This window comes from Mustelus asterias, chromosome 24, assembly GCF_964213995.1.
Source record: "Mustelus asterias chromosome 24, sMusAst1.hap1.1, whole genome shotgun sequence".
Lineage (NCBI taxonomy): Eukaryota > Metazoa > Chordata > Chondrichthyes > Carcharhiniformes > Triakidae > Mustelus > Mustelus asterias.
This window is the reverse complement of record NC_135824.1, coordinates 48013059-48038406: the sequence shown is the minus strand read 5'-3', so window position 1 is coordinate 48038406 and position 25348 is coordinate 48013059. Positions and strand designations below refer to the sequence as shown.

The window sequence follows — 25348 nt, the reverse complement described above, 5'->3', positions numbered from 1 at the left end:
GGAGCCCGGGTTCGATTCCCGGCTTGGGTCACTGTCTGTGCGGAGTCTGCACGTTCTCCCCGTGTCTGCGTGGGTTTCCTCGGGGTGGTGCTCCGGTTTCCTCCCACAGTCTGAAAGACGTGCTGGTTAGGGTGCATTGACCCGAACAGGCGCCGGAGTGTGGCGACTAGGGGAATTTCACAGTAACTTCATTGCAGTGTTAATGTAAACCTTACTTGTGACACTAATAAACTTTAAAATAAATAAAATTTACTTTTTTTCTTGCAGTCTTGACAAATATACTGTAATGCCAGAGAACCTTTTGTTATCTAATCTCTCGTGACCCTCTACCTTGTGACAGACCTTCCATTTTCCCCTGTCGCCCCCTTTCACTTGCTTAAAATCTATTACGTTTCAAACGCGTTCCAGCCTTGGTGAAAAATCATCGACTTGAAACATTGAAACATTGGGTGGAATTCTATTAGCGTTGGGGAACCCGTGGCATGGGTTGACTTCAGCATGGGACCAGAAGATCCCACCAGCGGGAAGGGCTGGAGAATTCCACCCACTAACTCTGTTTCCCTCTCCACAGATGCTGCCAGACCTGCTGAGAATTTCCAACATTTTATGTTTGTACTTCACATTTCCAGCATTTGCAGGATTCTGCTTTTGTAATTAAAACTACGCTCATTTAAAGGCCCCTTATGATCCCAGAAAATAAGAATACTGCTCAAGCTGGAAATTTGTTGGGACCTGGCTTTTTAGACCATAATCAATTAAAGAATATAATGTGTGGAAGAACCAAGGGGAAGGAAACAAGTGGCAGGGCTCCAAGATTAAATTGAAACAGCAAAAATATCTTTACTATACAAAGGGGCAGCACAGTGATAGGCATAGTGGATTAGCACTGCTGCCTCACAGCGCCAGGGACTGGGTTCAATTCCAGCTTTGGGTCACTGTCTGTGTGGAGTTTGCACATTCTCCCCGTGTCTATGTGGGTTTCTTCCGGGCTCCAGTTTCCTCACACAGTCCAAAGATGTGCAGGGTAGGTGGATTAGCCATGTCAAATTGCCCCTTAGTGTTCAAAGATGTGGAGGTTAGGTAAATTGGCCATGCTAAAAATTGTCACTTAGTGTCCAAAGATGTGTAGGTTAGGGGGATTAGTGGGATAAATACGTGGGTTTACAGAGATAGGGCGGGATGCTCTCAGAGAGTTAGTGCAGACTTGATGGGCCGAATGGCCTCCATCTGCACTGCAGGGATTCTATGATCTAAACATAAACAACACAAACACACACAATAATGACTAAATAAATAGACTGAGCAAATAACATAATTATTTTAAACAATATGAACTTCAACCTTAAACTCAATCCAACTGACTTAGCCCAGCTTAGTCTTTTTACTGTGACTTTCTCTCTGATAGGCTTTAATACATACTCATATTCTGGAGACAATTGATTTTTTTCCCTCTGGATTGGCTGCACAGGTTACAGCTCAGGTCTATGCTATATCCCTGCCATTATGACATTCTAGTCCAAGGCTAGGAGTCGTTGGCAGTCGCACACTATGACCCACCAGGAACAGGTAAACACTCCCTTGGGCGTCTATTCCAAAGCTGGACTTCTGTCTTTACCCAGCTACTTATAGAGGTTTACAGCATAGAAACAGGCCCTTCAGCCCAACCTGTCCATGCCGCCCTTTTCTTTAAACCCCTATGCTAATCCCAATTGCCTGCATTTGGCCCATATCCCTCTATAGCCATCTTACCCATTTAACTGTCTAAACGATTTTTAAAATACAAAATTGTACCCGCCTCTACTACTGCCTCTGGCAGCTTGTTCCAGGCACTCACCACCCTCTGTGTGAAAAAATTGCCCCTCTGGACGCTTTTGGACACTTTATCCAACCCAGTTCTCCGATTAAACGCAATAGACTGGATGTCTGTAAAATCCATGCAGTTTCTCCTGCAGTTATTTTCTTTTGAACAAAACCCACCTATTTTTCTTTTTAGAGCACAGCTCCACCCTCAGGAATTACAGAGCAACCTCAGAGCTTTCTTGCTTCCAAAAGCCTATCAACAGGGTCAAAATTTCAAGCATTGTAAACACACACCAGCATACTTAACCAATGTACACTACCTCCAATTCACTTGAAAACCAAACTCTATGGGGGCGATTCTCCCAACCCGCCGCGCTAATTTTCCAGCGCAGCGGGGTGGGAGAAACTTGTGGCCGGGCATGCGGGGGATTCACGCATGTGATCCAGCCACCAGCGCATCTCCCAGCACCGGATTTCTGGCGCTGTTAGACCTGCGCTGGAAACCGTCGAGAAGACCAGATAAGTGATTTTAATATAATTTAATCTGTTTTCAATTTAACTAGTGGGCCCGGGACTGAATTCTCCGGGCCGGCTAGCCTCTCCCACCCCTCCAAAGTATTTCACTCCAGTGGAGTTCACAGTAGGTCCCCATTTTCAGGGAACTATCGGGACGACCCCGTGGAGTGAAGGGGGGGCGCAATCAGGGTCCCCCAGGGGGTGGTACGGTGGGCGGAGTGGTGCCCCTTGGGCATGGGCACCTTGGCAGTGCCAGCCTGTGCCCCTTGGCTCTGCCCGGGGGGCAAAGTACCCATGCCCAGCGGGCACCTTGACACTGCCCATTGGGTGTGGGGCAGTGCCTATGGGAGGCCTGGTGGGGACCGTGCATAGGTGCAATCAGTGGGGGTGGGAGGTCCCACTGCCACTCTGCATGGGGATTGATGGGGGCAGGAGGGAGGCCAGCGATCGGGACGTGGGGGGAGGGTGTGGCCTGCTTCCCGGGGGTCTGCACTGTGGTGGGGGGGAGGGGTGGGGATCATCACTGGGGGAGGGGCTGGGGGCTAGAAATTAGGGCACTCTGAGATTGGGGGGGGGGGGGGGGGGGGGGGGCTGCCGCCTGGACTAGCCTTCCCCGCACAATGGTATTGCACGAAAAGGTGGACCAAGGGAAGGAAAGATGGCATGCCAGGGCAATGAAGAATCAGTGTACTCTCACCAGCTACACCCACCAAATGCAAACAACCATATCTGTGTCTCCTGGCACACCTACTCAGGAATGGCTGTGGAGAACTGCACCAGGCATGTGAGCCATCAGTCAAGAGGTGGAAAATTGTTTATTTGTTTACTTATTATTAGTGTCACAAGTAGGCTTACATTAACACTGCAGTGAAGTTCCTGTGAAAATCCCCTAGTCGCCACACTCCGGCACCTGTTCGGGTACACTGAGGGAGAATTTAACATGGCCAATGCACCTAACCAGCACATCATTCGGACTGTGGGAGGAAACCGGAGCACCCAGAGGAAACCCATGCAGACATGGGGAGAACGTGCCGACTCCGCACAGACGGTGACCCAAGCCAGGAATCGAACCCAGGTCCCTGGCGCTGTGAGGCAGTAATGCTAACCACGGCGCCACCGAGCCGCCCGTGTCAAAGTTGGCACCAGTACACTTGTTTGTATGAATTATGTACTAACTATACAGCATTTCTATAAAGTCAAGGCGCCATTTTGTTGCATATAATCTGATCTGCTGGACAAATAAGTCCTGGATGATTAGCCACCACCTGCAAAAACCAGGCCAGATGACTTTACAACTTAGGTCACAGGACGCACGAGTTGGGCCCTGCCAGTAGATTATTCAGTATAATGTAGATGTAGATCTGAATTGATTTGATTTATTAGTGTCACATGTATTGGGATACAGTGAAAAGTATTGTTTCTTGCGCGCTATACAGACAGAGCATACCGTTCATAGAGAAGGAAAGGACAGAGTGTAGTGTTACAGTCATTGCGAGGGTGTAGAGAAGGTCAGCTTAATATAAGGTAGGTCCATTCAAAAGCCTGATGGCAGCAGGGAAGAAGCTGTTCTTGAGTCGGTTGGTATGTGATCTCAAACTTCTGTATCTTTTTCCCGACGGAAGAAGGTGGACAGAGTATGTCCGGGTGTGTGGGGTCCTTGATTATGCTGGCTGCTTTACGGAGACAGCGGGGAATGTAGACGGAATCAATGGCTGGGAGGCTGGTTTGCGTGATGGACTGGACTACGTTCACAACCCTTTGTAGTTCCTTGCGGTCTTGTTCAGAGCAGGAGCCATACCAAGCCGGAATACATCCAGAAAGGCTGCTTTCTATGGTGCATCTGTAAAGGTTGGTGAGAGTCGTAGCTGACATGCCAAATTTCCTTAGTCTTCTGAGAAAGTAGAGGCATTAGTGGGCTTTCTTAACTATAGCATCGGCTTGGGGGGATCAGGACAGGTTGCTGGTGATCTGGGCACCTAGAAATTTGAAGTTCTTGACCATTTCCACTTGCGGTGATCATAGAATAGTGGAATGCAATCAGACCATTTCAGAATGTAATCCGTATCTAGAAGTATATATTGGTCAGATTTTTCTTTCTAAGTAATGCCCACATTAAGGTATTATCAATTTCATTTTTGGTTTTGATAGTGGATTATTTTATTTTTGGGTGATTTGCTTGGAAACAGAACGTCCGAGTTCTTCTTCCAGTGAGAACAGTGGAAGCAGAACCGCTTGAGTACACATTATTTTTGGGACTTGTGTTGTCACTATTATTTAATTGGGAGGCCTGACAGGTAATGACAGAATTGTCAGGTGTGACACACGGATGACATTTCAGTGATAGTGACACAGATTTCTCATTCCTGCAGATCCGAACACAAAATGAGATGATCTGAAATTTCACTTGTCAAACTTGCATCTCAGTGAAACTAATTGTGCGCGCGCGTGTGTGTGCACGCACGTGTGCATGTGTGTGTGTGCGCGCGTCTGTATGTGTTTGTGTGAGTGTGTGCGCGCGTTTAGAAGTTTGGAGGATTCTGTTGATGTTCTAACCACCATCTGTCTCTCCACCAAATGTAGTGTTACCTTTTCCACATGTATGTGGGTGTACGAGCTGGTGGTGGTATTGGTGATGAGATTGAAGACCCAGCTGGCGATGAATATGAGCTCTACCGTGTTGTCTTTGACATTACCTTCTTCTTCTTTGTCATTGTTATCCTCCTGGCCATCATCCAAGGTATGACTCGAGGCTTACTGCTGGCACTAATTATTGGGAAAATGTAGTCAATTAAATAAGCAGTAAATCTGACGTTATCCAGCAGGTCTAGGGATGGGATGTCCAACAATGATATCAAAGTTTCAATCCTAGCTTCAATCAGTCCTTCATCCCTCCTGCCTTCCTTTCTTCCTCTGTGCGCACTGGATGACATGACCATCCTGGAATACAAATATAATCCTTAGTTTCTCTTCTCTGCTGTAAAATATCTTCTGTTATCCGACTGTAAACTTAAACTTCTTTCCAGGTACTTATTTTATTTATTAGCCACAAGTAGACTTACATTAACACTACAATGAAGTTACTGTGAAAATCCCCGAGTCGCCACACTCCGGCGCCTGTTCGGGGACCCTGAGGGAGAATTTAGCATGGCCAATCCACCTAACCAACACGCCTTTCGGACTGTTAGAGGAAACTGGAGCACGCGAGGAAGCCCACGCAGACATGGGGAGAACGTGCAGACTCCGCACAGACAGTGACCCAAGCCGGGAATCGAACCCGGGTCCCTGGCGCTGTGAGGCAGCACTGTTAACCACCATGCCACTGTAGTATAACAAATCAAAGGAATAGGACTTAACTTTTGTTTATTTAACATTTTAGGTAATAAAACTCATCCTTACAACAGTTGTAAAAACTCATTTCACTTTAACTCTCTAACTCCAAACTTTTTAACTGAAAGTGAATACTACCTGGTTTCTTGAGCTAACTGGCCAGGCTGATCTCCCCTCGTGATTCTTTTCTTTTCTCTGAAGATGTTCCTCCAAGGCACACTTCGTGATGGTGGATCTCAGGTTATCACTGGAGAAACACTGGAGCTGAAACACAGCTCTTTATCCCCAAACTTCCCCAATCTTCCAGAAAGTTCTCTTGGCACTCAGCCAATGATATCATTGGAAACCAATCACAATGTTCGACCGTGCCCAATGGAGTTACTCATAAACAACTCCATAATGTTTATACCAAGCTGCAAGTAAGTTGCATAGCCTCACCATTTATGGTAACAATGGCTCTGATATGTCTGGCACAGCCCAAACAGCTATCCTTATTTGGCCAACAAGGGAAGTGTCAGGTCACAGCTCACAGACAGATCACGACTCACCGCAGCCTTCTAACCTGCATCTGTGTTTAATTATAACTTGACCAAAGTTCCCAACATGCTTGACTCTCGTTGTCACAATTGCCCTCACAGCTAATATCGCCGTTGTTATTGTAGTTGCTGTAGCCATTGTTGTGGTCGGCCCTTCGGCCACCATTTTAAAACCCTTCTACCCTGTCTCTTCCACCCTCACCGCCAAATATGCGTGAAGATCCTATGGACTTCTTTGTCACTAAAGTTGAAACTATACAATGAGCTGCCTCTGCCAATTCCCTCTCTTCCTCTCGCTCACCAGGCCATCCTCCCTCCCTGCCCAGGATATGATACACATCCTTCTCTATTTCTATCTCGGCCTTCCCTCACCTTCTCTGAACTCAATTTATTTACGAGACCCATCTATAGCTCCCTCACCCCACCTCACTAAACATCGCCTCCTGATTCCCAGGTTAGTCAGTGTTGTGTATGGTTCTGTCTGCTCAGGTATTGTCCCTCTTTCAATTTGCCGTCATCACCCCTCTCCTAAAAAAATCTTTTAACCCTGTTGTCCTTGCAAACTGCATCCTATCTCCAATTGTCAACTCCTAAATCCTTGCCTGTTTTAAAGTTTATTTATTAGTCACAAATAAGGCATACATTAACACTGCAATGAAGTTGCTGTGAAATTCCCCTAGTCGCCACATTCCGGCACCTGTTCGGGCCAATGCACCTAACCAGCACGTCTTTCAGAATGTGGGAGGAAACTGGAGCACCCGGAGGAAACCCACGCAGACACGGGGAGAACATGCAGACTCCACACAGACGGTGACCCAAGCTGGGAATCGAACCCGAGTCCCTGATGCTGTGAGGCAGCAGTGCTAACCACTGTGCCACCATGCCGCCTCTTTACAGGAACTCTGTGTTGGAACCCTTCCAATCAGGTTTCCTCACCTACCACAGCACTCTATCTGACTGTGACAAATGTAAACTTACCCCTCTTCATCCTTCTCCGGGTGTCCACAGCCTTTAATCTGATTGACTGCACCATCTGCCTCCAATACCTCTCCACTGTCATCCAGTTGGGTGGGACTGCCCTGAACAGGTTCCATTCTTGCCTGTGTAATCATGGCCAGAGTATCAGCTGCAGTGGTTTCTCTTCCTTCTACATGGTTACCTCTGGTGCCCTTCAAGGATCTATCATTGCCGCACCCTCCCTTCTATTTCCCATTCCTTAGTAACATCATCTAAAATCACTGTGTTAAGTTTCACCTGTATGCTTACGGCATCCACCACCTCTCTTGACTTCAGCACTGTTGCTAAACTATCAGACTCCTAATCCAACGTCGAGAACTGGAAGAAATTTCCTCCAGTTAAATATTGGGAAAACTGAGCCATTGTTTTCAGTCTCTGCTCCAAATTCCAGTTCCATTTCGTCGCACCCACTGGTAACTGATTAAACCTTTGTCACGTTGACCCTGAGATGTGTTTCCGGCCACACATTCACGCTGTCACCAAGGCATCTCCCTAACGTTGCTCAACATTGTTTAAATTTTTGGAATATCTGTATTTAAAACGAAACCGAAGGAAATATCTGATGTAAAGACACTGATCTCCCCTCCTGGGGGCTAGTAAATTCTTGAATCACGATACGTGTTTTTCACTGCTCCACTTGGAGACCAAGATCAGATCATTATCAATGAGGAAGGTCATTTTGCTCATTTTAATTCACCCAGGAAGATACACACGGCAGTACCTCCTTTGTAACAGCTAGTTGTTTCATATATCTTCCAGGGTTTCACCCAGTATATCTGAGAGTCTGTGTCATGTGCTGGTCATTCATTGTGTAGAATGAAGAAGAATTACTCACTGTCACTAGTTTGATTCTCTATCCCCTTGTCCTAGGCTCACACAGTAAGTTCATTGCAGTGTTAATGTAAGCTACTTGTGACACTAATAAATAAACTTTAAAAGAGATAATAGGTCAGATATCTGTATAGCGCGTAAGAAACAATACTTTTCACTATGCTAATACATGTGACAGTAATAAATCAAATCAAATCAACGGTGGTTAAAGCTGCTGCCTCACAGCGCCAGGGACCCGGGTTCAATTCCCAGCTTGGGTCACTGTCTGTGTGGAGTCTGCACATTCTCTCTGTGCCTGCATGGGTTTCCTCCGGGTGCTCCGGTTTCCTCCCACAGTCCGAAAGATGTGCTGGTTAGGTGCATTGGCCGTGCTAAATTCTCCCTCAGTGTACCCAAACAGGCGCTGGAGTGTGGTGACTAGGGAATTTTCACAGTAACTTCATTGCAGTGTTAATGTAAGCTTACTTGTGACACTAATAAATAAACTTTCAAAACAGTATTTTCTTTAAATTAATATTCTGAATTTATCTTTTCCACACTTTTTAACTATTTTGTATACCTCTGACTACTTGCAAAAGGCTAGTCACAGAATCTATTTGTCTAGTAACATCACGTCATCAAAACACATTAAAACTTCACATAATATTTAAATGTGCGAGTGCCGCTACGTAGGCAAATAAACTTCCGTTCCAATAATGTCTCAGAGTAAAAAATCAGATGATCAAAAGGTATGGTTTTGGGTAGAAGGGAAAATATTTTCCCGGAGCTGTTCTTTCAAATAACAAATAGCCACCTAGAAATACAGAACTTACATATTGTTAAAAAAGAGACTTGCTGTTGAAGCTTTTCAGCTTGTTCTCATCAGGACAGAGACAAGAATGACAAATTTCAAAGGGAGCAACAATACATACTGCATGAGGAAAGGGTGCTGATTGGTTGATAAGTTAACTCTGTTCAAGGCACTGCCATGGAGAATGTACCGGGGAACTTTTGAAATTTGGCAGTCTTGTCTCTGTCCTGATGAGTACAAGATGAAAATTTTCGACAGCATGTCTCTTTTCTCAACAATAATCTTTAACATCTGACAGCAAGTCAGTTTAATATCTTGCCTGAAGGACAGCGTTTTATTCGGGCCAGGCACAGAAAAGATTTTTGTATTGGGGCAGAATTTCCAGAGTTCTGCCACTTGTAATTGCGGCATATATGCAGCTGGAATTGTAAATGGCCTTTTCATACCGTTTCCCCAAAACATTCAGCTGAATAGCAGGAGGTTCTCCACCAAACTTCCAGGCAATTCTCATTGATTTTTCGCTGGCTTCCCTGTACCAGTCCATCAGCTCACTAAATTACTCCAAGGCTCCAAGTATGAGTCCACACTGGCTGACTGACAGGTGTGTGAGCCCAGCCTGGGTTGATGCTCCATTTTATCTTCATGGCCTGCTAATGGGAAAACATCCAGTAGACAAGCAATACCTCACCACGGCAGCACAACTGAGATTGGGAGTGCAGCACCTTGATGGGAGGGAAGGGTACGAACACCAGTTTGGTTCCTACTTCAATATATACCCCATCCACAAACATTCACTCCTTCCACCACCGACGCACAATGGCAGCAGTGTGTACTATCTACAAGATGTACTGCAGGAACTCACCAAGGCTTCTGAGACAGCACCTTCCACACCCACAACCGCTACCACCTAGAAGGACAAGGGCAGTAGACACAGGGGAGCACCACCATCTGGGAAGTTCCTTTCCAAGTCACTCCCCATCCTGACTTGGAAATACATTGCTGTTCTTTCACCACCACTGGGTCAAAATCCTGGAACTCCCTCCCTAACAGCCTGCTGGGTGTACCTACGCCACATGGATTGCAGCAGTTCAAGGAAGCAGCTCACCACCACCTTCACAAGGGCAGTTATGCAGATTATGAATGCCAAGCTGTTTTGCTTTTGTTTTTCTCTTGATTGCTTCCAAAGCAGACGAATAGTTTTTTTCGGTAAAATGTTTCTGTGACTGCTAAACAGAACTTGGTGTGTGTGAAGGAGTAATGGCACATTGTTCTCTCCTTCAGGTTTGATTATTGATGCCTTTGGTGAATTGAGAGATCAGCAGGAGCAAGTGAAAGAGGACATGGAGGTAGGAATTAGATAAAGTAGCTACTGTCTAAACATCCATGTACTAAATGAGCCATGATACCTTAGAGGAGTAGGCAGAGATTAGTTGGCTGAAATAGATATGAGCTCTGACGAAGGGTCAGCTCGAAATGTTGGCTCTAGATGCTGCCAGACCTGCTGACCTTTTCCAGCATTTTCCGGTTTTTGTTTCAGATTCCAGCATCTGCAGTGTTTTGCCTTTATGCGAAGTAGACTGGTGGCCCAAAAACCAAAGTTTATTGTTTGAGTGATGGAGTTTTATGGAAGGGGCGGGCTCTCAAACTTTTCTCTTTTGCAAAGTAGTTAGGAGGGTGTGTATCGGGAGAAGAGATTTTGTTTCCGTCAGAAAAGAAAAGACTTCTATTGAAGAACAGAGAACGTGACAGATGGTCGCTTGGTAGTACAGAACTTTAATATTGCTGAGAAGATAGACGCATTGCCTAAGCTTTTTCATCCTGCCTTTGTTCTGATGAGTAAAAGGTGAAAAGCTTCAACAACATGTCCCTCCCCTTCAGCAATAATGACAAATGTGTAAAGCCCAGCGCTGCAGGTCCGGTAATGGAACGGTGTTTTTCCTTTCATGGTGCCCAGGTTGTAACACTAGTTTTATGCTAACTTGAAAATGATTCCCCAGTAATGAGAAAGCCCAGGAGAGAGCGCCTGTCACACAACGGAGTGCTAATTCAGAAAAGCAAAAAAAAAACAGGAAGTGAAACGTTTTTATTGAGTGAAAATTTCTTTATAAATCTGTAAATTTATAAATTGTTTTATAAATCTGACTATAAGAAGTAAATGTAAGCATTTCATTTCTGACTCATATTGATCTCCTGCTTTGGAAAGATAGTAAGAAGTCTCACAACACCAGGTTAAAGTCCAACAGGTTTATTTGGTAGCAAATACCATAAGCTTTCGGAGCAATGCTCCTTTGTCAGATGGAGTGGTCTCTGTTCTCAAACAGGGCACAGTGTCTGTGCCCTGTTTGAGAACAGAGACCACTCCATCTGACAAAGGAGCATTGCTCCGAAAGCTTATGGTATTTGCTACCAAATAAACCTGTTGGACTTTAACCTGGTGTTGTGAGACTTCTTACTGTGCTTACCCCAGTCCAACGCCGGCATCTCCACATCTTGGAAAGATAGTACAGCTGAGCTTATGTATGGCAAGTCATGTTGCAGCTGTATAGAACTTTGATTAGGCCACATTTGGAATATTGTGTATAGTTCTGGTCGCCACACTACCAGAAAGATGTTGAGGCTTTGGAGAGGGTACAGAAAAGATTTACCAGGATGTTGCCTGTTTTGGAGGACATTAGCTATGAAGAGAGATTGGACAAACTTGGTTTGTTCTCATTGGAACGTTGGGAGGCTGAGGGGCGACCTGCTAGAAGTCTACAAGATTATGACAGGCATGGATAGAATGGATAGTCGGAATCTTTTTCCCAGGGTAGAAATGACAATGACGAGGGGACATAGGTTTAAGGTAAAAGGGGGAAAGTTTAAAGGAGATGTGCGAGGCAAGTTTTTTGCACAGAGGGGGTTAAGTGCCTGGAATGCACTGCCCGAGTTGGTGGTGGAATCAGATACAATAGCAAAGTTTAAGGAGCATCTTGACAGATACATGAAAGGGGTCATGTGTCAGCACAGGCTTGGTGGGCTGGAGGGCCTGTTCCTGTCCTGTACTGTCCTTTATTCTTTATATGGTAGGAGGATCTCCGCAGTGTAAATAAGGGAATTGTAAGGTGCCGTAAGCCTACAAAGCATGAAGTCAGCAAAAGGAGCCTCTAGAAAAGGCAATATTTCTGCACCAAAAGAACTACTAAATTGACCCACCTGAGGCATCTGAAGGTGTAGTCCCATACTGCTAGCCAGTTTAATGGTCAGTGTTCATCTTGCTGGAAACAGCACAGAACCTGTTAATGATGTCACTTCCTGGCTGTTTTAAATGTTCCAGGCCGGAACCTACTGTCCTCACTCTGATGAAGCCTCAGCGCGTGCTGTGGCTTTACTCATGGGGGGGGGGTGGAGTCCTGGTGTAACAAACTTCTCTTAATTCCTGCCAAGAAAGTGTTAACTGGATCCAAGCTGGTCGGTGAAGCAGAGACTAAGACACAGCTTTTCATTGTAGAGGAAGAGTGTATTGACTTTGTTTACAGTCTCACAACTCTTTTCCTACACAACCCAGTGTCCCAGCTATCCTCTATTTATATATACTCGGAGTACACAATTAAATAATGCCCTTCATCCGTGTATCCTAACGATATAATTAATGTATCATTCACGGAAAGGACAAGTCTTCGCTGCGTTGAATGATTTTCTTCAAAATATATCACCTCTTTCTGTGTTCGACAAAAATCCCCTTTCTTTTACTTAATATCCATAATTAGCTGTTGCTATTTCTGATTCCTTTACTGTGGGCATTACTGCAGTGTAGAGATAATTCTGCTAGTGTAAAGCCAGGCTAGTCAGAAGCCTGAATTGGGGCTATGGTATTAAGCTTACCATGTAAATCCCCGGTTTTCCTGTTGCACCAACAGGGGAGCCTTGCGAAATGATCCCTCTATTGCCTGTGTCTGTGCCGATTCCCTCATCATCGGTTTGCCTTTAAACCCCAACCTTCAAAAAGAATTCTATTAATGTCTAAGTACTCTGTGTGAGATTGTTGTGTGAGATAGCGATTTACATCTCGTGTTTTCCCTTTGCTTTGATAATCACTTCCCCGTCTCTGATCCAACAGACCAAATGCTTCATTTGTGGAATTGGCAGTGACTACTTCGACACAACGCCGCACGGGTTTGAAACGCACACTTTGGAGGAACACAACTTAGCAAATTACATGTAAGAAAAGGGCTTAGCAAATACCTCGGGTCTGCGTGCGCCATAATATTAAAGATTGGCCGGAATTCTCCCGACTGTTCACGTCCCACTGCCACTGCCGGAGAGTAAGAGTTTTAACAACACCAGGTTAAAGTCCAACAGGTTTATTTGGTAGCAAATGGCATTTGTTACCAAATAAACCGGTTAGACTTTAACCTGGTGTTGTTAAAACTCTTACTGTGTTTACCCCAGTCCAACGCCGGCATCTCCACATCATGACTGCCGGAGAGGACAGAGAATTTGGCACTCAGCCAAATCTCCATTCACTGCAGCAGGATGGGAGCATCCCACTGGTGTGAACGGGCGGAGAATCCTGCCCGTTGTTTTAATGCAATCTGTCTTAAAATCAGGGATATAAATTACAAAATAGCATGTACAAATAGCATAACAGTAAAGGATCTTAGTTAGAATCTTAGTGTCCAAAGATATGTAGGTTAGATGGATTATCCATGGTAAATGCACGGGGTTAGGGGGATAGGGCAGAGGTCTGGGTAAGACACTCTGTCAGAGTGTTGATGCAGGCTCGATGGGCCGAATGGCCTCTTCTGCACTGTAGGAATTCTATGATTTTATGTAAGTGTGTACTCTAGGGACTGACCTCCAGGTAACAGCTTCCAGTAGCTGCTGTTCCAAATGGTACAGTTTTCCCCTCAGCTGTGCAGCTGGTACGAGCTTACGGTGTAACCTGATTCGTCTCTTCTTAACTTGCTGTATTTATAATCTCTCTGTTTCAGGTTCTTCCTGATGTATTTGATTAATAAAGATGAAACTGAGCACACGGGTCAGGTATGTTGTGTTTCCCCACCTTGCCTACGCAAAGTATTTACAGCAGGAGCATGTTTTGAAAGTGGTTCGTTAACCTGCTAAAGGTATCCTGGCCAATATCCAAATATTTACTCATGGTACAACTATCAGAATAAAAAAGATTAATACTTGAACATGCTGTCAAAATTACCAAAACCGTTTGGAATTACATAAATTTGACATGGAAACCTTTTCTAAGTCAGTCATGTAGATGAAAGACTGGATCGATTACAAGGAAATAGCCTCAATAGGAAACAGAATCCATGGGCTGGTTCACGATTATAAATTAAGAGGGTACTTCCCCCGAATCCTCCACAGTTTCAACAGATGGAACTAAAGAAGCCGGAATTTTACCGTCCCGCCTGCCACGGGAATCAGTACCTAGAGTGTTGGATGGAATAGACAGAAAGATGGTGAAGATACTCAGAAAAGAACAGCAGAAAGAGAAGGTTGAGCCACATGTTTTCCATAAACCTTGTTGAGGTAGCTAGGAAAACCAAAAGAAAGCTACCAGCCTTAGTCGACTCAATACTTTACACATTCAGTTAATGCAGTATTTGTATGTTAAACTACAAAGGCAAAAGAATAGGATTCAGAGGCTAATATAGCCAAACTATTAGTGCTTTTGTCGATTTTTGTCTTCAATCCTGTGTCTAGTTTTTTTCCATCGAAACAAAATGAAGGCAGTCAAACATTGGAAGTGGCCCAGAGGAATCATAGAAACCCTACAGTGCAGAAAGAGGCCATCTGGCCTATCGAGTCTGCACCGACCACAATCCCACCCAGGCCCTACCCCCTTATCCCTACACATTTACCCACTAATCCCTCTAACCTACGCATCTCAGGACACTAAGGGGCAATTTTAGCATGGCCAATCAACCTAACCCGCACACCTTTCAGACTGTGGGAGGAAACCGGAGCACCCGGAGGAAACCCACGCAGACACAGGAAGAATGTGCAAACTCCACACAGACAGTGACCCAAGCCGGGAATCGAACCCAGGTCCCTGGAGCTGTGAAGCAGCAGTGCTAACCACTGTGCTACCGTGCCGCCCCAGGAGAACCACAAGCAGTGTTCCCTCGACATTGCACAGGTGTCTGGCCACGCAGCAATCCGGAATATTCCACACCATGCAGCCACGCAACCACTGGTCCTTTTTAAGATACATGAGTACACCACCAGACAGGAATTTTAAAGGGAACAGGCAGTGCAACAAACAGGCCGCATGCAATAAAGACATAGAAACTAGAAGCATGAGTAGGCCATTCGGCCCTTCAAGCCTGTTCCGCCATTCATTTTGATCATGGCTGATCATCAAATTCAATATCCTGATTTCCCCTCCTTCTCCCCCCTATCCCTTGATCCCTTTAGCCCCAAGAGCTAACTAATTTCTTCTAGAAATATGATGACATTTTGATCTCAACTGCATTCTGTGGTAGTGAATTCCACACATTCAACACCCTCTGGGTAAAGAAATTTCTCCTCGCCTCAGTTCTAAAAGGTTTACCCCTCACCCTCAAACTATGACCCCTAGTTCTGGACTCCCCCATCGCTGGGAACATTCTGAATCTACCCTGTCTAATCCTGTTAGAATTTTATAAGTTTCTATGTGATCCTCTTTCACTCTTCTAAACTCCAGTAAATATAATCCTAACCGACTTAGTCTCTCCTCAGACCTGCCATCCCAGGAATCAGCCTGGTAAACCTTTGCTGTACTCCCTCTATAGCAAGGATATCCTTCCTCAGATAAGGACACCAAAACTTCACACAGTACTCCAGGTGTGGCCTCACCAACGCCCTATACAATTGCAGCAAAACATCCCTATCCCTATACTCAAACCCTCTCTCTATGAAGGCCAAGATGCCATTTGCCTCCGTTACTGCCTGCTGTACCTACCTGCACACTTACTTTCAGCAATTGATGCACGAGGACACCAAGGTCTCGCTGAGTATCTCAATTTACATCCATTCAAGTAATAAACTGTCTTCCTATTATTGCTACCAAAGACAACTTGAGAGAAAATGATGGCCACATGACTAATCCCTAGGCCCCACTATCGGCAGGGACAGGTTTGGTAAATGGAGGAGTGGATCCCATATGCTGTAGAGTTTTAACTCCATGGTATCCAATTTCCTTTTTAAATACAATTTCTGTCCAAAAGCCAGCCTAATAGTTTGGCTACATTTGCCTCTGAATCCTGTTCTTTTGCCTTTGTAGTTTAATATACAATTACTGCATTAACTGAATGTGTAAAGTATTGAGCCAGCACATGGGAGTTCAGGCATTTCTAATGTGTGGACTCATGGGCCAAAGGGCCTCTTCTGCACTGCATGATTTGATAATTAACAGGCAAGGCTTCCAATCAAGTCAGTACAAACGGCAGGAGCAGTTACAGCACTGCTTGTGGGAGTGTTGTGGGCATGATAGGGGGTGGGGGGATGTGGTGGTTTTGTGCGATCCCAAGGTGGGGTCCAACCACAGGGAAGGAGGGTAAGCGTCTGAGGGCTGGGGAGTTGGGTGAGAACCCGAGAGCACTCCTGGCCCACAAGCAGTGCTGCAAACACGTTTACCTTTTCACCAAAGGTATCCTTGCCTTCCTTGAGCTGCCGTGTTTCTTGAGACTGGGGAAACAAGGCTGGCCAGGGTTAGACCTGTAGAATAGTTCGAGGCCGCCCCACTTAGTAGAACATTTAAATAGACAGCCCACCTCCTGAGAGCTATTTGGCTGTCCCCCCTCACTCCTTTTCTGTTAAAACCAGAAGTGGGCAGGTGAAAGATGGGCTTACGGTATTCAAACTTTTTACGTTTTGCTGAACCCTCCCCATCCATTCCTGGGGTTAAAAATCCCCCCCTTAATGTCAAAGGTCAGAGTTAAGTGGAAAACCTGAAGGAACCTGCATATTTCAGCCCACAGACGGATGTTGGGAGGTGAGGGTGTGAGTGTTTTCTGAAGATTATTAACAAAGTGTAAAATATACATCTGAAATATTTTAGTTAAAAATAGTGAGCATGAGGAATACTCCCAAACATGAAAATGTAAATTGCAGACCAATAGCAGGAAATTCTCCTGAGACAAAGAACAAAGAACAGTACAGCACAGGAACAGGCTCTTCGGCCCTCCAGGTCTGCGTCAATCATGATGCCTGCCTAAACTAAAACCGTATACACTTAGGGAGTCCGTATCCTTCCATTCCCATCCTATTCATGTATTTGTCTAGATGTCCCCTAAATGCCGCTACCGTACCTGCTCCCACCACCATCCCAGGCAGCGCGTTCGAGACATTCACCACCCTCTGTGTAAAAAACACTTGCCTCGCACATCTCCTCTAAACTTTTCCCCACGCCCCTTAAACCTATGAGATGCAAAGGAATCAACCTGTAGATTGCCAACAAAATGAGTGGGGAGGAGAATCCTGAATCCCTTTAAGAAAGAAGTGGAAGTCAAAATGGGATGGGGGAGGATTTTTGGACTGATCGTGATAGATGAACTGAGATAGGCTGGGTCACTGTCCGCTCTCACCATAGTCTGAGCCTCCACTATTTTGGTGCACCCATGAATTGGGCTGTTCAGGCACCAAGCTGGAAATAGGTGATGACGGCATTAGCCCCCATAGATCCGGGTGTTTTGACATCAGTTGTCCCTGATGCAAAGTCGAGATAGTGTATGCTCCTGGCCCGATAAACATCCACCCCAATTCCTGATCCTCACTGGCCATCCCCTGGGATTGCTTTCCCACTTCCTACTTAGCTTGCCAGCGCCAGCTGGAGTCCTCAGGATTTCCTGCCCATTCCAGTCGGTGAGCCGCTCCAAGTGAGTGAGCCGAGACATGACCACGAAAGCGAACCATCTGCGACTGGAGATCTCGTCCCCCCCACCTCCCATCCACTGGAAATGGTCAACTGAAAGTCTATCCACCCCACGAGGGGCGGCACGGTGGCAGAATGGTTAGCACTACTGCCTCACAGCGCCAGGGCCCCGGCTTCGATTCCCGGCTTGGGTCACTGTCTGTGTGGAGCCTGCACGTTCTCCCCGTGTCTGCGTGGGTTTCCTCCGGGTGCTCCGGTTTCCTCCCACAGTCCGAAATATGTGCTGGTTCGGTGGATTGGCCATGCTAAATTCTTCCTCGGTGTACCCGAACAGGCACCGGAGTGTGGCGACTCGGGGATTTTCACAGTAGTTTCATTGCAGTGTTAATGTAAGCCTACTTGTGACACTAATAAATAGACTTCTTAAAAAAAAACTTTTTGAACGTGTTTCCAGAGTAACCTTAAAAAATAAGCTTAACCCGGTCTTGTCTTCATTTGTTGCAGGAATCCTATGTTTGGAAGATGTACCAGGAACGATGTTGGGATTTCTTCCCCGCCGGAGACTGCTTCCGCAAGCAATATGAAGATCAGCTGGGTTAACGGAGTCACGATCGCTGATAAAAGTAGCTCCCAGCATATTGCACTTGTAACGACCTTCGAATTCTACCTGGTTCCTCGCTAAAGTTTATGGAATGAGAGTTGCCACTTGTTGCTGCAAAGGCAAACGCTTGTAAAAAGAACAGATACCTAAAGTGGATTTTGTTACATCTACAGTTTTTTTTTTAAGAAAAAAAGCAAAATACCTGGACCGGACTTGATTGCAATTGTAAACTGGACATGCTGCTTTTTGCAAACTCAAACCAGTTAACAAGCCTTGATATAGATTTGTACTTTAGTATACATTGAAAAGCCTGGATAAATATTTTGTCTAACTTTTTTGTGAATGGGGAGAGAGAAAGGTTGAAAATAAGTGCCTTAGCCTTATCCTGTTGTAAGTTATATAGAACAAAGGGCCTTTTTATCTTTTCTGCTGTGCTGGTATGGGGCTACCACGTCTCCGCCAATTTTGATGGTATACTTGGAACCGTAGTAACTGCATCCTACTTTTTGACAATTATCTCAGCACTAGTCACCGAAATAGCCATTTGAATTCAAGCAGTTGTATTGTACTTGCAACGTAACTGATCGTGCTGTCCTTTGGTGCGGAGTTCCATGTGGTCATCAAAAGACATGTTAAGTAGAACAGGCAGTGTGTTTAAAACAAAACCAGAAATGATCAGATATCTTACACACTCAAATACTCCAACCTGGACATGTTTTTCCCAAGATGCCCTGAGCACATTTTTATAATGAACACACGGATACCAAAGCTGGTAGCAACGGTTCGTGCACGCAAAGACCAGAATGCAGGTTTTAAAAATGTGCTCCCTAAGTTTAAATATCGCATTGGACTCCTGAAAACTTTTAAGTTGAAGTAATTATTGTAATTGAATTAATCCACTTTGTGGAAGTATCTTTAATTGAGTATTTATTTAATTTGCTGTTGTATCGACTCAAAATGCTAGTTGTTTCTTTTCTAAGCGTATGATCTCTTTGATGAAAGTTATTGACAGATCCGCCGTGTGCATCCGAGGCGATGGGTGGTGTGTACGAGTTTGCCGGGGAGCCGGCTGCCAGAGTAGCTACAGCGTTCGGCAGTGACTGCGGACTTCCCTTTTCCCTGATTGTTTCGGAAAGGAATGATAGCTACAGCACTTGGAAGCTTGGTTTGCAATTTTCAATCAAACTTACTTTTCTGCGAGGATAGTGATGCAGGTTGTCCGTCCATCCTTCTCCTTCTCTCCCCCCACCCCCCAACTCCAATCGATGTGTCTGCTTGGAATTGAACATTTGTGAATGTCCTTCTCCGTAGGGCAGGAGGCGAACGCATACCTCAAACGACGTGTTCACACAAATCCAATTGAAAATGTTTTTTTTTTAAATTACAAAGAAGAGGCATTTACGTCCTGAAAACTGCTCATGATAGGAAGAAAAAAAAACTCAAGTGCAAACTAGCTGCTACGAATGCACTTCGCAAGTAAGGCTAAAGCTCCAGTCTGTGGCCTTTCCCCGCAGTGCGTTCAGGTCCAATTCTTCAGCCAGTTGGATCTGAAAACAAATTAATGTAGTGTAGGTTGTATCTCCAGAAATGTGGCAAAGTTCAACAAATCAGACGACGTGATTGGATCCGAGTTGCTCGAATGTCTGCACTAGTTATAATCCACAAAGAGTTTAAACTCTGGGGAAACTGTCTTAGTTCCTATCTCCACTTAATAAGAATAGTTTGCTAGTCATTCATAGTTCAAGTGGGTAATAATCAGGGCAGCATATACGCCTCATGGTGAAGGAGTGTTCAGTTTGATCTGTACCTTCATGTCAAGCAATTTTGTTTAACATTGTACGGAGAGTTTTGGAGAAACAGAATCACTGGGACACCCTGTGAAGCAGATTTGCGGCTCGAAGCAGCGTTACAGTGGCACGCACTTCTAAATAAACTGGTTAAACTTTGCAAACTCATTTTCTGCACTTGGAGTCTCTCATAATTACCTGAGTTTCTGAATGTTAAGACAAGGGCAGAATGCCTTTTTGTGAATTTGTGTCGGTTCAGTCCTGGATAGATTCCTGTCACCATCACGGCACACCCAGCCCCGGGGTGAAACTGACCTGGGTGCCCACCGCCATTACCGATTTCACCTCCAAATCTCCCCCCCACCTTGACTTAGAAACAATCTCGCTGTTCTTTCGTTTCTAAATGGGTCGGAATCCGACGGGAACACCGTTGCTCCTCACACGTTGCATCAGTTCAAGAAGGTGGCCCAGTCCCACCTTCTCAAAAGGAGCTAGTGATGGGTTGGATTAGATGCCGGCCTTGGCGGCAATGCTGATATCCCAGTGACTGGAGTTTTATGTCCGTCCCAGATGTGGACTGGTGGGGAGAGGCAGAGGTGGCATGGGGCAATGCCATAATAGAAGGCAGGTGACTAATCCACCCTTGGACCAATTGAAGCCCTTAATTGGCCAACTAATGGCCAATTAATGTCCCTTTCCTGGTATTTAACCAGCAGTAGGGGAGCTTGCACCACTTGATGAGGCCACCAAACAAGTCCTTCGTTCCTGACAGTCCGCTGTGTTGGAACCAGGAAGGGTGGTTCTGCTATACCTGTTGACGGCCTTAAAGAACCACCCCCTGTTGTCCTGATTGACCCCTCACTGGTGACGCTGCTGGGTCTGAAGAGCTGTTGACTCTATGATGAGCAGAGGCTGAGGACCCACTGCCTCAGAGAGGTGGGAGCCCCGACTTTACCCTAGGATCAGAAGATCAGGCTGTGGCTTCCAGGGCTGGTGGACGTGAGCTGACCTCTGGCTTTTCACCCATTAAGAGGGACCATTCCCACGGTGTTGAATCCTGATAGTGAATTGGCCACCCAGTTTGCACCCTGTTTGATTCTCTACCCCACTGAAGTCAGGGCAGCAGTGTAAGCAAAATAGTTACTATACAAATGTATCAGAAAACTGAAGTATCACAGCCATTTGGAGGGAGCTGTGACTTCCTAGTAGTTATATACTATATATATATATAGGTGTAAATGGAGAAAGAACAACTACAACAACAATTTAACAACAATAATGGCACTATTGGCTTTAAAATGGTTATTCTAGCTGAGAGTTAAGCATGAACAAAGAACAGTACAGCACAGGAAACAGGCCCTTCGGCCCTCCAAGCCTGTGCCGCTCCTTGGTCCAACTAGACCAATCGTTTGTATCCCTCCATTCCCAGGCTGCTCATGTGACTATCCAGGTAAGTCTTAAACGATGTCAGCGTGCCTGCCTCCACCACCCTACTTGGCAGCACATTCCAGGCCCCCACCACCCTCTGTGTAAAAAACATCCCTCTAATATCTGAGTTATACTTCGCCCCTCTCACCTTGAGCCCGTGACCCCTCGTGAACGTCACTTCTGATCTGGGAAAAAGCTTCCCACCATTCACCCTATCTATCCCCTTCATAATCTAGTACACCTCTATTAGATCTCCCCTCATTCTCCATCTTTCCAGGGAGAACAACCCCAGTTTACCCAATCTCTCCTCATAGCTAAGACCCTCCATACCAGGCAACATCCTGGTAAACCTTCTCTGCACTCTCTCTAACGCCTCCACGTCCTTCTGGTAGTGCGGCGACCAGAACTGGACGCAGTACTCCAAATGTGGCCTAACCAGCGTTCTATACAGCTGCATCATCAGACTCCAGCTTTTATACTCTATACCCCGTCCTATAAAGGCAAGCATACCATATGCCTTCTTCATCACCTTCTCCACCTGTGTTGCCACCTTCAAGGATTTGTGGACTTGCACACCTAGGTCCCTCTGTGTTTCTATACTCCTGATGACTCTGCCATTTATTGTATAACTCCTCCCTACATTATTTCTTCCAAAATGCATCACTTCGCATTTATCCGGATTAAACTCCATCTGCCACCTCTCCGCCCAATTTTCCAGCCTATCTATATCCTGCTGTATTGCCCGACAATGCTCTTCGCTATCCGCAAGTCCAGCCATCTTCGTGTCATCCGCAAACTTGCTGATTACACCAGTTACACCTTCTTCCAAATCATTTATATATATCACAAATAGCAGAGGTCCCAGTACAGAGCCCTGCGGAACACCACTGGTCACAGACCTCCAGCCGGAAAAAGACCCTTCGACCACTACCCTCTGTCTCCTATGGCCAAGCCAGTTCTCCTTGTATTCCATGAGCCTTAACCTTCTTAACCAACCTGCCATGTGGGACTTTTTCAAATGCCTTACTGAAATCCATATAGACGACATCCACGGCCCTTCCTTCATCAACCGTTTTTGTCACTTCCTCAAAAAAACTCCACCAAATTTGTAAGGCACGACCTCCCTCTTACAAAACCATGTTGTCTGTCACTAATGAGATTGTTCCATTCTAAATGCACATACATCCTGTCTCTAAGAATCCTCCCCAACAACTTCCCTACCACGGACGTCAAGCTCACCGGCCTATAATTTCCTGGGTTATCCCTGCTACCCTTCTTAAACAACGGGACTACATTCGCTATCCTCCAATCCTCAGGGACCTCACCCGTGTCCAAAGAAGCGACAAAGATTTCCGTCAGAGGCCCAGCAATTTCATCTCTCGTCTCCCTGTGCAGTCGAGGATAGATGCCATCAGGCCCTGGGGCTTTGTCAGTTTTAATGTTCCCTAAAAAACCTAACACTTCCTCTCTTGTAATGGAGATTTTCTCTAACGGGTCAACACCTCCCTCCGAGACACTCCCGGTTAACATGCTGGGACTTTTGGTCAATTATAATTAATGCAAGTCATAAAATTCAGGGTTCTGGTCTGGAAACTATGACCTGAAGCTTCTTGTGTTGACTAAATAAGGGAAGTTGTTTATTTCCAAATAGACACAGTGGCATCGAATTTTATTGCTGTTATGTGAGGGACGTGTCATCTGAAGTAAGCATAATGACGTCGTTAACAAGTCATTTCATTGGCTGTTCGAACCGTGTAATCGGTTTCTGGTATTGTTTCTTGTGCGCTATACAGACAAAGCATACCGTTCATTGAGAAGGGAAGGAGAGAATGCAGAATGTGGTATTACAGTGATAGCTAGGGTGTAGAGAAAGATCAACTTAATGTAAGGCAGGTCCATTCAAAAGTCGGATGGCAACTGGGAAGAAGCTGTTCTTGAGTCGGTTGGTTCGTGACCTCAGATTTTTGTATCTTTTTCCTGACGGGAGAAGGTGGAAGAGAGAATGTCCAGGGTGTGTGGGGTCCTTGATTATGCTGGCTGCTTTCCTGAGACAGCGGGAAGTGTAGACGGAGTCAGTGGATGGGAGGCTGGTTTGTGTGGTGGACTGGGCTACGTTCACAACTCTTTGTATCTGTGGGGGTAATAGTGCCACAGTCAAAGTCTTGGGCTGCATTAGCTACAAAAGGGTTCTTTGATCAATCTGTAGGGATGAACTGTGGTGCAGTGCGGTGCAGTGCAGGGGCGGCACGGTAGCACAGTGGTTAGCACTGCTGCTTCACAGCTCCAGGGACCTGGGTTCGATTCCCGGCTTGGGTCACTGTCTGTGTGGAGTTTGCACATTCTCCTCGTGTCTGCGTGGGTTTCCTCCGGGTGCTCCGGTTTCCTCCCACAGTCCAAAGATGTGCGGGTTAGGTTGATTGGCTATGCTAAAAATTGCCCTTAGTGTCCTGAGATGCGTAGGTTAGAGGGATTAGCGGGTAAATGTGTAGGGATAAGGGAGTAGGGCCTGGGTGGGATTGTGGTCGGTGCAGACTCGATGGGCCGAATGGCCTCTTTCTGTACTGTAGGGTTTCTATGATTCTATGAGTGGGTAGCACTTCTGCCCCTCGAATCCAATTTATGGTTTTAAATTTCCCCCACCCCCAACACCTGGGACTTGAGAACAAAATCTAGGCTGACCCTCTGGGGCAGTGCAGTGAGTCATCTTTTGGATGAGGCATTAAACCAAGCCCCCTCCCCCCAACAGCTTCGGCTCCCTCAGTTGAGTACAAAAGATCCCATGCCGTTAGTTTAAAGAAAAACACGGGAATTATCCATAATGTCCTGGACGGGTGGCACTGCTGCTTCACAGCGCCAGGGACCCAGATTCAATTCCCAGCTTGGGTCACTGTCTGTGCGGAGTCTGCACGTTCTCCCCGTGTCTGCATGGGTTTCCTCCGGGTGCTCCGGTTTCCTTCCACAGTCCGAAAGACGTGCTGGTTAGGTGCATTGGCCATGCTAAATTCTCCTTCAGTGTACCCGAACAGGCACCAGAGTGTGGCCACTTGGGGATTTTCACAGTAACTTCACTGTAGTGCTAATGTAAGTTTTACAATTAAGTTTATTTAAGTTAAGTTTATTTGGTAGTGTCACAAGTAGGCTTACAATGACACTGCAATCAGCTCAAAGTGCAGTATTAATGTGAGCTGGTGTTGCATGTTGATTAACCTTGGCAATATGAGCTGAGCATTGGTTGCACTATGGCAGGGGTTCCCCAACTGGGTTCCAAGGAAGCCCCAGGGATCCGCCGGACTCCTGCAGAGGTTCTACGGTGGGTCCAGCCAGGGGAGGGGGGGGCGAGATGTTGGCGAGAAGAGCCAAGGCTCAGAGGCCCAAGAGGATGGCGAAAATGATTTTGAATTTGATTTAATTTATTAAATGGGCGGCACGGTAGCACAGTGGTTAGCACTGCTGCTTCACAGCCCCAGGGACCTGGGTTCGATGCCCGGCTTGGGTCACTGTCTGTGTGGAGTTTGCACATTCTCCTCGTGTCTGCGTGGGTTTCCTCCGGGTGCTCCGGTTTCCTCCCACAGTCCAAAAATGTGCGGGTTAGGTTGATTGGCCATGCTAAAAATTGCCCCTTAAGAGTCCTGAGATGCGTAGATTAGAGGGATTAGCGGGTAAATATGTAGGGATATGGGGGTAGGGCCTGGGTGGGATTGTGGTCGGTGCAGACTCGATGGGCCGAATGGCCTCCTTCTGCACTGTAGGGTTTCTATGATTCTATGATTTCTATGATTATTGTCACATGTATTGGTATACAGTGAAAAGTATTGTTTCTTGCGCAATATACAGACAAAGCATACCGATCACAGAGAAGGAAAGGAG

The 25348-nt window shown here is 45.9% G+C and overlaps 1 protein-coding gene across 2 annotated transcripts in view; it reads left to right on the top strand.

Annotated features, from left to right (window-relative positions):
- LOC144511368 (ryanodine receptor 1-like) overlaps positions 1–20221 on the top strand; it is a 495584-nt gene extending 475363 nt beyond the window's left edge. For both annotated transcript variants that reach the window (XM_078241663.1, XM_078241662.1), the window contains 5 exons: positions 4897–5053; positions 10099–10163; positions 12914–13014; positions 13788–13839; positions 18170–20221. In XM_078241663.1, the coding sequence (XP_078097789.1) occupies positions 4897–5053; positions 10099–10163; positions 12914–13014; positions 13788–13839; positions 18170–18265 (471 nt within the window). In that variant the 3' untranslated portion in view covers positions 18266–20221. The remainder of the gene's footprint in view (positions 1–4896; positions 5054–10098; positions 10164–12913; positions 13015–13787; positions 13840–18169) is intronic.
- Positions 20222–25348: the final 5127 nt, after the last annotated feature.